At 44.2% G+C, this 12153-nt stretch overlaps 1 protein-coding gene across 1 annotated transcript; it reads right to left on the bottom strand.

The window, feature by feature from the left end:
• Window positions 1–779: 779 nt before the first annotated feature.
• On the bottom strand, window positions 780–12078 carry FUCA1 (alpha-L-fucosidase 1). Its single transcript, XM_083173816.1, has 8 exons — window positions 11636–12078; window positions 9280–9414; window positions 8051–8188; window positions 7125–7230; window positions 6704–6904; window positions 4333–4523; window positions 3192–3291; window positions 780–2217 (listed from the first exon to the last, which is right to left on the bottom strand). The coding sequence occupies exons 1-8, from the start codon at window positions 11992–11994 to the stop codon at window positions 2077–2079; spliced, it is 1371 nt and encodes a 456-aa protein (XP_083029942.1). The 5' UTR covers window positions 11995–12078; the 3' UTR covers window positions 780–2076.
• Window positions 12079–12153: the final 75 nt, after the last annotated feature.

The raw sequence follows: 12153 nt of genomic DNA, 5'->3' as shown, positions 1-12153 counted from the left end.
TTGAATCTACCCCAAAATATGCCTCAATGATGTATGCAATGTGTGCAGCTTCCCTGTAATTATGATTTGGCAGTGGTTCCCAAACTCGGGCCTTAGGACCCCAAACCATGCATTACCAGGGAAGTCCAGGAACAGAGCATTTTCTCCCTCATAGAGAGGGTCAGGTAGGCAAGTATGCCCCAAACAGGTCACCTGGGAAAAGCACTGTGTATCCCCAACTGTCACATTTTAAAAAGCCACATGTGAATTGGAAAACATGAACTGTGTGGGGTCCTAAGCACCAAGTTTGAGCACCTGTGCGGTAGTTTAATTAAAATGTATTGTGAACGTAAATTCAGCAGTAATCAGAAAGCATGCTACCTATATCGATCAGTTGCTAGGCTGCAAGCCTCCTGATGAACAAACAACATGACAATACAGGGACCCCACCTCTTTTAGCTGCCATTGTCTATTCTGACATTCAACAGTGGCATTTAGCTCTTGCTTTTCTGTTAGCAAAGGCAGTCCCCACTGTGGGTGTAGCACAGGCAGAGAACTTGTTGGTCTGGATCCTGTACAGCAATAATAGGCAGTGCTGGTTAAGTAGGCCAGGCCTCACACCACACTTTATATTTCATATCTGTGCAATGTATCTTCCATCTTCAGGTACGAATAAACAAGAGGGAATAGTATTATGACAGTCACTGAAATGTGAATATTCTGTTAACGTGCATCAGGTATTAGAAAAAAAAAAACTATTAAAACCTATCCCTATAGGAATAAACAACAAACCAAGGGTGTTTAATAAAATCATTTATTGTGAATTTGTCAAATAAAAAATAGCCATTTGAACCCATATTTCGTACAATACATACAGACCAACTAATGAATTTCTGCTGTGGTCAGCTAATAAAATAAACCAAAAGTATGATAGTTACACCTTACCCTTCACCTCCCTCAAACCATACAAAAACAATAAAAATAATGCTTACGCAAAGTGAGCAGCTGAATCTTTCACTGCAAAAAACGTATTAACAATAATAAGGCATAGCAGCTTAAGAACATTGCAGTCATGGCCAAAGTGCTTATACAAGGCAATGGTTTGAAGAATAATGGGTGGGATGTTCTAACATCCGCCCCCCTTCGCCGGCCACCAGATTCTTAATAATCGCATATGCTCTAACATATGCCATTATTAACACAAGGCACAGCTCTTGCAATAAGAGCTGTCCCTTGCGATGTGGTGCTGGACTTCCGGGTCAGAGACCCAGGAGTCCGTCTGCGCATGCGCAGAGTGACAGGGATGGCGGGGGGCATGCTAGGAGGGATCCGTGATGGATCCCTCACAGTAGCTCTGTGGTAAGAAGCTCATAGGCTTCAACAGGGAATCGCCAGCCTTTGCTGGCGATTCCCTCCGCAGCGCTGTTACTGCGGAGGGGCAATAGAGCATACAGAAATGCGGTAAAAACCCAGATAACGGGGTTTTTACCGCATTTCTGTTTTAGAGAATCTCCCCCAATATATCTGAAGTATAAACACTTTTTAAAGTAATATTCATGTATGTTGGGAAACCCAATCATGCCTGAAGGCTGCACTGCCAGTTATCTGTAGGCCTGGACAGCGCTGGTTGCCTCAAACATGGCCCGGGCCGTGGCGGATCATAGGTTAAACAGCCGATCTCTGCACATTAGCAATTTTAACATATTATTCAGCATGCTGCGATTTGAAGGTAAAAAATCATTGGTAAAAGCAATGGTATACTTCATGAGTATGCATACCAAGCAGATACATTGTTACTGTCAAACCTAGGTGGGACAGAAGGCACAAGTACATAGAACATAACTCCCTTCATCATCCAGCGGATCATCATACCCCATAATCTGAGAATCCCAAAAATTGATATTAACAAATAGTGCAAACAGATTCTGTTACATTTAAGAAACAGTCCAAGATCAGCTCATACATCCTCCTACTCAACGGAAACATGTAGTCAAATCATTTACTTTTTAATAGCATCTTCAAGTTGTATGTGCTGATCCGTGTGGAATTCCAATAGCAGTTTACTACTCTATACATTCAACTCCTATTTAAAAATGGCTAATTTACTCCTTCCAGTTTCAGGGTCCAGCCATACTCCACAGGGAAAACTCCAGGAGGGATGGGCGGCAGCTGAATCACAAGCCCTACCTTTGGGTCAGGTTTCCAGGCCAACGTTCCAGAAAGCCCCAACAGGGTCACCTGCAGAAAGCAATTTAGGTATTAACGGCCATAGATGGTCAATGGTTACCTAATATATGGGGAATGTTCAGAACCATTTAGTTGTATTTTCCCAATTAACTAATTGCTGGACTTAGCAGTGTGTTGGCACTATATCGCCAGAACCCCTGCAGAACACAGGTTTCAGCTTCTGCACTCTCTCTACTGGGGAAGGGGGGGGGGGGGGTGTTTGGTGTATGACACAGTGGGAGCATATGCCTCATATTAGAGAACATTACTTACACAATTTGGCATTAGCTTCTACAACTTGCAGTTGTTCTTACCTCCAACCTAAATGCAGAACTACGGTGTGTCTTAACACAGCAACCTCCTATCTCCCACAGTCCACTCCCTGTAGTGCTGCATTCAGCATAACAGCCTTATATACTCAACCCCATACCACCACTACAAAGTCACATACATTACCACCAATATTTCTGTGGAATGGCGTTTAGCCTTTTGCTAAATAAAACAATAAAATCTTTCGAAAATCAGGTGAATGTACCCCCTCATTTGCTTAATGTTCTATACAATGCAAAGCAACATCTGCCTGAGACAAGTGTGTAGCCTCATGTCTGTCACATTTACTGTATAGTTTCTATTTCATTCCCATAAAAGTTAGTGCTGTGCCAACCTTCTTTAAAACTAAGATGGCCATGTTTGTAGGAAATACAGCAATGAAAACATTTCTGATGAAAGAGAGAAGCCAAAAGCAGTCACACTTGGGAAATCCTATCCAGCATAATGGACTTATTACAGTAGAGTCACTTATGCTTCACGTAAAGGTGGTAGGTGTGTGCATTTGCCAACTGCAGACTCCCCACAGGGACTGCTGGTAGACCTGTCTACATAAGTCACAAGTTGGACAGAGCTGTGCAAGTGTACTGTAGATGTGTTTTACTGTAAAAAACAGGTATTACACAGCATATGTCTTATAAAGCAGTTTGAATACTCACATTAGCAGTGGGGGACGGTTTAGGTGCACCCAACTCTAGAACATTCCTTTCAGGCCATTTTAAGAAGAAACTGTATACAATGGAATCTTTGGCAGTGTACCTGAAAAATTAGGTTACTTTAGTTAGAAGAAAGGAATGAGGTTAAATAACAAAGACATTCAGGAGAAAGTCTAACACATAAATATGGAAGTCTTTTTGTTTTGATATTAAATGAAGAGGCCACTTAATCAAGATGACTGTGTTTACTCTTGCATTGCGGGAATGGACCTAAGGGCCTGATTCAGCAGGGTCGCTAATCTGAAAAGTTGCTGTTGACTGCAAGAAGTAAGCTCAGACACTGCAGTACAAATGTAACACAAATTGCTACCCATCCTGGAACATCAAAGAGACACTGCCATCTGTGCAAATGTAAGTAGGTCTGAAGCTGCCACTAATCTGCAACAGATGGGCTCGAAGTGTTCAGGACTGATGTCAGAGAGCCACCTCAAAAATGTCTGGGCACTCCTGCATTTTTTTTCACAAACAAACGTCAGGTTTGCGAATTCTCTGATTAACGATCCAAGTTGAATTAGTTCTTAAATATGGCAGTGGTTCCCAAATGTGGTTCTCACGCTACCATAACAATCCAGGGTTTAAGGCTAGCTCTGCTTGTGCACAAATGATATAATCAAACAAACTGAGGTGAAAATTAAACTAGGCCAAGGATGAAAAAACAAACAAAAAACAATGACATTTGACTATTCTCATATATGACTGCACCACCCATATGCTTGGTTTCACAGGCATCATTATCATTGTGTATTTGCATCAGCCCTAACCTTGGTGCAAGAGAACCATCTGAAATATGATGCAACTTTGTATATACACACACACACACACACACACACAACTGCATAGCCCACAATGTACTCTATATGCCCTCACTAAACGAAACCCATGTGCAAATGCCCACTACCACCCAGTTACACCTTTGCAGCCACAAGTATAGATGCGTATTCCTCTAAATCGCTTTTAAAAGCACGCACTTAACTAAATAACACAAACTAATACACAGCTCGGGCCTGGCTCCCTTGTTGGGTTAGGTGCACCTTCCGCCATCAGTCTCCAGTTTTGGTAGTACTCTTATTTGAGGCGGCCTTACCAGACGTCCACTGTCGTTTTTTCGGTCTGCACCCTCCAAGGTTTAGTGGCATAAATTGCTTCTCCATTAATATTCAGCCACTTCCCTACATTTCGAAGCCTTTCTTGAAAAATGGGCATGATCAATCCATCCTTGCTGGGTCCCACATTCAAGAGATAATTTCCTCCATAACTCACGGTCTGCACGAGTTCCTGGGGGTTATTACATTACACATCAAAGACCGTAAAGACATAGACAAATGCTGAATCAAACACGCAGCAAAGGTTTACAGCTATCATTAGCATTACACCAATATTATATGTCAGTTGTTCTCAACTCAAGGCCTAAGTTACCACCAACAGGTCATGTTGTCTACAATCATACACAGGTGAGTTATATTCTAATATGCTGGGTCATGTGTTTCCAGACAGAAGTCACCAAACCATGACCTGTTAGGAAAACGTATGGGTTGAAGATAAGAATCATTCCTCTAAACCAGGCATGTCCAAACTATGGCCCTCCAGCTGTTGTGAAACTCCAAGTCCCATCATGCTTTGCCACAGTTTTGCCATTAGGGAATGCTAAAACTATTGCAAGACATGCTGAGATGTTTAGTTTGGAGGGCCATAGTTTGGACATGAAAGCAGGAAGATGGGTAACTGCGCTGACTGTATGACAAAGGGTACAATCTTAAAAATAGTTAATTTAATAATACATTTATAATGTCATTTGGACAAAGACAATACACATAAAAAACAAATATAAAGGTAATGATTAAAATGTCAATGGTAGAATAAATAGGTACAATGACCTGAATACTTGGATAGTCACCCTTTTGTCCACCAGTACTGGGGAAATCCGTCCAAGTTAGTGGATGTATGCTTGGAATGCCAGTTATGTGCGGAATGAAGTTCCTGTCCCTTCTTTGGAAATGAAACTGGGTCCTTAGGAGGTGGCGTTCCTCCATAAAATCTCTGAGCCACGGCGAGTGAAGGAAAAATAGTACCTCTAATGCAATATTGTGCCGAGGGTGGTGTCCGCTTAGTTGAAGTGGGTGGCAGATATCTCAAGGCAGTGGGTGCTAAATCCAAGTAGGTTAAAATTGGGGTGCAAGCTCCTACGCGTTTCAACGCTAAATGCGGCTTTTTCAAGGAAGGTTCCTTAAAAAAAGCCGCATTTAGCAGTGAAACGCGTAGGTACTTGCACCCCAATTTTAACCTACTTGGATTTAGCAACTAACTTGGATGGATTTCCCCAGTACTGGTGGACAAAAGGGTGACTATCCAAGTATTCAGGTCATTGTACCTATTTATTCTACCATTGAAATTTTAATCATTACCTTTATATTTGTTTTTTATGTGTATTGTCTTTGTCCAAATGACATTATAAAGGTATTATTAAATTAACTATTTTGAAGATTGCACCCTTTGTCATACACTCAGCGCAGTTACCCATCTTCCTGCTTTCTTGTCTAACCATTGGGAGTGACTATCCCTTTTTTCCATACTGCTGCTCCAAGCAAAGCACACTCATATCATAGCACCCTTCCCGATATTTTGATATCTACCCTCTACAATAGTTTGGACATGCCTGCTCTAAACAAAGCATTCTGTAGACATGGAAAATTGAACTGCCTTAAAGTTAGATCAGTGGTTCCAAAACTGTGTGCCTAGGCACCCTGGGATGCCTCAGGACACTTGCAGGGGTTCCTTGGCGCGATGGACCAGGATCAATTCAAATTATTTATGGGCAATGTAACAGGCAAAACCAGTGCTTGTGGCTGCCAATCATAACATATGTGGACAAACAGAAGAAAATCCTGCCCCTCACCACATAATTGTGATATATAAACACAATGTACTTTATTTAATTTTTTTTTTCTGAATTTATTAATAAGAAACATTTGGCATGGAGGGGTCTTGAAAACATTTTGACGCTCTTTGGTGACAGGATTCAAAAGTTTGGGAATCACTGAATTAGATCATAATTTATTTCCACATAAGTGGCAAAATGAACACAAGGTCTCAGAGGAGGGTATTTTGTACTTGTGGCACACAGAGATGTGGCCTAAGAATCCACTAGAACACTAATGCTATAACCACAAGAGTTTAGTGTAAATATAAAAATGACAGCCTATGGGCATAATGATCCATCTGTGTTTTTTTTTTATATCGGTAACATTTTAAATCTTGGGGTAAAACCAACTGGGAAGCGGTGCCTGTAGCAGACCACTGCCTAGGAAATTCCCTCCATAGTCTGTGTCTTGTGAGTAGAGACTGCCTCAAGCAATACATTAAACCCCAATTTAGTAGCTGGACACCGCTCCCTCTTATAGACAATAGAAGTCAGTTACATGGTTGCAATCATACACAATAAAGGGGCTTTCACTCACCGAAATGATGCTTCCTTCATCCATCATCTGGTTGACTTGCATGTTGCGTCTGTAACCCCAGGAATAATGATCTATGGACGTACACTTCTCCCATTTGTGATTTGGCAGTGTAGATGGAGTGAATTTATCAGCGCAGTTATAGTATCCTCCATGGTAGCAAGAACAATTGCTTCCCCAGCGGTCATTCACCACAACTTTGTCCTACAACAGACAGGCGTGTGAGCGATCTCACTCTGAACCGCTTCACAGAATTGTACTTATAGCCATAACAGCCATTATACAAGGGAACTGAATATTTTAATATTGACAACTGAACAAACTTTTTATTTTTTTTATTTGTTTTTGGGAACACTAATGGTTGATAAACTATAACCTAGCATACAAAATAATAAGGAAAAAAAGAGAAACAGAATTATTATACCTTGATGGGGCTATCATTGTAGAGCCAAGCCAGGAACTCTGTAGAGTTCCAGTAAGTATCTGGTGATTCCCAATCTCCATCAGACCAAATTAAATCTGGTTGATACCTAAAAATAGAAGGATGAGCTTATAAATGTAACCCAACTGGCCAGTACACTAAGCGGACACAAAGACCTGAAATACAATGACTTTTTGCAGGGTGTGGATTATTAAGGTCAACAGGCAACAGGCTGACCACTATTCGTTGACAAGCAAAAGTTCAACATGCACAAAAGCTTGACACAAGTTTTTCACTGGTTTTTGTATCTATGTCGGCATGTGTCAACATGGACCCCCAATTAGTGTAATGCTATGGGCTTGGTGTCTCACTGAGCTCGGCACACATTTATATTCTCCTTATATGCCGACATGGATGGAGAAGTAAGAATGAGTCGAAAATCTTGAAGAAGCCTATGTCAGCCTTTCCATGCGTCAACTATTAGTGTGTCAACCATTTGTCCATGTCAACCTATTTCATGTGTCTAACTTGTGGTCGACCTAGCGACCGGATACTCTTTTCGCAGTATGGGTGCTCCCATTTTTCAACCTAACTGCCATTTGTAGGAAAACATACATTGTACTAATAGTGTTCACTCTAGGATAGTTTCAGGGCAGGGTGCTGCCCACCAAGCGGCGCAAAAGCAGTTAGCAGAGACTTCATTACTTCAGCTTGTTTCTGGGCAGCAAAGTGCCAGTAGAGAAAAGAATCAGTAATGTATGGACACAACAATGTTGAGTTATTAGCTGTTCCTCTGTACTGCCCAAAGGCTGCACACGGTCCATGTTCAGTTTCAGGTGGATAGACAGCAAAACAAATTGCTGTAGATTGGTTAGGATAAGCAATAACAGGATGTCTTATGAGCAAAGAAGCACAAAGTCAATATTTACCTTGTTACCAGGTCATACAGTTCTGGCATGGTCTTTGTGAACACAAAATATTGTGTTTTGAAGCCATTTTGTTTGTCAATTAAATAAAGAGGATGAAACCACTCCAGTAATGAATGATATAATCCATAGCGCAGATTTCTAGAACACAAAATTATTAACATTAGTTTGGAATACGGTTATGCTGGGTTGTCCGGCTAAATCTTCATAGCAATTTTTAACAACTGGGCCATAATCGAAGATGTTTAAAAGGTTGATGGAGAGTAAAGGAGTGTACACACGGAGATATGTTAACAGGAGATTTTGACTAGATAGTCAAAATATCCAAGAAGGTTAGCCAATATCTCCCTATTTTTCTACTGCTTAGTCAATATTGTCTAGCAGAGATTGCTTAGCATAAATTGACTGAGCAGGCAAGGCAATTTTGACTAGATCATAGACTATCATTACTAATGCTGCCCATACATGTGTGAGATATTGCATGCAATCCTTCAATTTTGACCGCATCTGGCCGAGAAATCGAATGATTGTATGCATTTTTAAAGGGGACATTCGACGCGATGCGTGGGCACGCCGGTCGAATGTCGGATCTCAAGATCTTATATGCTGCACATAATATCTATCGAATCGCAGGAGTGATCACATGTGGTTTTTAACCACATGCAATGCTCGAATGCTATCCACTGGTGGGGGGAGGAGGGAACGCTTTTTCATCAGCGTGGGGATGGGGAGAGGGGGCCGGAGGGACCGCTGGCGGCGTGAGAGATGGTGGCGTTAAGTAGCGCAAGAAGTGCTAGCGGGTGGCGGGGGTCAGTCAGCGGTGGCGGCAGAAGTGTTTAAAACACTGGGCAGCCCTCTGATAGCTCAGCCAATCAGAGGGCTGCCCAGTGTTTAAACAATTCTGCCGCCACCACTGACTGACTCCAGCCGCAGCGCTAGCGCTTCTTGCACTACATAACGCCGCCCTCTGCCAGCACCAGATGTGCCATCTCAAGATGGCATGCGACATCGGGTGCTGCAAAGGGGGCACTTTAGCACCACAAGATGCGATCGGGTTCGATGGACGTCACACTGCTATGTCGCATCGAATCCGATCGCACATATGTATGGGCAGCATTAGACAAAATCACTTAGTCAAAATTGCTTATGCAAAATTATCCATTAGCAAATATCTTACAGTGTGTACAGCCCTTAAGAAATTGGTCAGCTTTTGGCTATTCAATTCAACAAACCTTTTTTTCAGTGCCTCTCCCAAATCCCCCACCAGGTCACGATGTGGTCCAGTGTCCACAGAATTCCAGTTCCAGGACACAGGAGAACCCCAGTTAGTGAAACCTTCATGGTGCTTTGTGGTTAAGACTACATATCTGGCCAAAAAGAAATAAATACGGCATTGTGTACAGTCATTTGAATGCAAAAAATACCACAGTGCCGGAAAAACAACACCTTGTTTTTACAAAACTGGAAGTGATGACTGCAAGAGTCAGAAGTTGTAAAGCAACTGGCTGTGGTTGAAGATAATCTTACAGCCATCACTCGGAAATACTGAATTAGATTAAAATACAAGTGATAGAACTGCTTGAGAAGTCTACTTAAAAACACATACCATTCATGCACACAGGAGCAGGTATATACACATATTTACATTAATATATGTGTAAGTTTATAGATGTATAATACCCCTTTTACACCGTCGAAAAATCCGGGTCAGCGGCGGGTCAGACCCGGATCTGCGGCGGTGTAAATGGGGTGAAGCTGTGTCCATTTTACACGGGTCCTCTACCCAGGTCCTGACCTGGGTAGAACACGGTCAGGACCCGTGTAGAGACCGATGTAAATGGTCGCTGCGGGTTGAGGTACCCGCAGCTGGTCCTTCCACGGCGTGCAGTGCAGTCCCCTCTGCTGCAGGAGGAGGGGAGTGTCTACTGCTGCTGAGGGGGGAGCTGTCAGGCTGCTATGGGGGGAGACGGAGGGGGTGCTGTAACTCTTAACTCCCCCTGCAGCCGCAAGGTCCCTGCGGCGAATGGGATGTCAGTGGCGGGGGTCCCTAAGGCGAATGGGAAATAGTAGTTTACATCCGCCACAGGGACTCTGCCAATGACAGCCCATTCGACACGGGGACCCCGCGGCTACAGGGGGGAGTTACAGCAGCAGCCGTGGCCAGCATCCCCTCCATATAAATACCTTAAGAAAGGGCGCCAGTTCCTCCTTCATTGACCCTGTCAGCTGGTGCCTACGGCGGGGTCAGCGGTGACTTGACAGCCGCGCCGTGCGGGGTTGCCGTCATGTAAGGTGACGTCAGCGGGGGTATCCCCTGTAACTCAATGTATGTGCGCGGCTATCTAATGTTAAGTGAACGGAGTAGAAGCTCCGGTCTGTGCAGCACAGCATGAGCAGGTGTTGTGTATGCAAATTGTTTGTATGCACTGTGCAACTTGGAGAAAACAAGAATACCAGTGTCTGCTGATGTTAAAGTGAAGCCGTATGTCCAATAAGCAGAGACACTTGTTGCTGATAATGTAACATAAAGACATCAATTGGTCTGGATGAGCGGTATATTTTGTAAATAAAGGGTGTAAATGTAACGTTGCTATCAATATTGAAACTCAGATACAAAGTGGCAAGGGTTACAGGGGATACCCTGCTGGCGTCACCTTACATGAAGGCAACCCCGGCGGGGCTGTCAGTCACCGCTGACACCGCCGCAGGCACCAGCTGACAGGGTCAATGAAGGAGGGACTGGCGCCCTTTCTTAAGGTATTTATATGGCTAACTCCTACTATGTGTTACCACTGATGAAAACCAGGACCCCCTGGTTGAAACAGCTGTTGGGCCGGCTCTCTGCATTGTTTTTCTAACATGCCTGTATTGTAAATACAAATCCACATCTTTTCAATTGAACCGAGTGCTGGTCCTTGATGAGCAATTTCAACCCCCCCTTGGCAATGAGCAAGCATTTTTAATGACATCCACAAGAAAAAGCAGGGCTGACCCAGGTCCAGTGTAAATGGTGCAGACCCAGGTCGAAGTGCTGTGTAAATGGAGTATAAAGCAGCGTCAGATCCTGGAAACTCCAGTGTTCAAAGACCAGGGTTTTTGGTGTAAAATGGGTATTAGCAACACTGTAATACAGCCAAGCCTTGGGCTACAAAAAAAAAAAGAAAAAGAAAAAAATAGATAGCACCTAAGGGGAAAGGTATCCTAAATTTCACCGTGTACAAGAAGAACGGAACCCCCACCCTATGCACCCCCTCCCTCTTTACAACTGTGTATAGCAGGGCAGATAGGGGGAATCGGGGATTACAGTGTAATTGCGTCTCACTTCCTCATAAACTACAAAACAACAAAGCTGCTTGGGTGTGGGAGGGAGACAATGGGAGGAACAGCTCAAAACAGGTTATGCTGCCCCTGGCCCTACCTCAGGTGATATATATGATGGGGGTGGCTGTCAAGCCCTGCATGAATGCATGTATGTATGTAAGCGACAGGGCACAGCGCTGCCCTATGTCACCCTCCGCACACGTAGTAGTACCCTATCCCCCGGCACACGCGCCCGGCCCCATCCCCGTATCTATAAGCCGCACTCACCGAGCCCCTGATGCCTGGAACAGCTCTGCCCAGGAGTCCGGATCGAAGAACTCGGCGGTAAAGTGCGGGGCGAAGTCGGCGTAGGTGAAGCCGGGAGGATAGCTCTTGTTCATGAACTGCAGGTACTGCGGGTTGCGCTCATGCCGCCAGTTCCACCAGAACCACTCGCTGCCGAACGAGGGCACGGAGAAGACGCCCCAGTGCAGGAAGATGCCGAACTTTGCCTCATCGAACCAGGGCGGCAGCGGCCGCGCGTCCAGCGACTCCCAGTTGGGGGCATACTTAGGAGAAGCCCCTGCGGGCAGGGGGGCGGCCAGGCACAGCAGCAGAAGGAGGGAGCCGGCAACTGCAGCAGCCATGACAACAACTGTCGCAGCAGCTGCGGGCAGCACTGCTAGTGGTGTCTCTCTCCTGTCACGAGACCTGTCACATGCTCCTGGCCTGGATGTGTCACATGCTCCTGTTTGGGACCTGTCACGTGACGCTCGGCCATGGGAACGTGTCACATCCACGTAGCA

The sequence above is a fragment of the Crinia signifera genome, chromosome 2 (assembly GCF_055691185.1).
Source record: "Crinia signifera chromosome 2, ASM5569118v1, whole genome shotgun sequence".
NCBI classification, from domain to species: Eukaryota; Metazoa; Chordata; class Amphibia; order Anura; family Myobatrachidae; genus Crinia; species Crinia signifera.
Note: the sequence above shows the minus strand (reverse complement) of the source record. Positions and strands in the feature narration are given on the sequence as shown.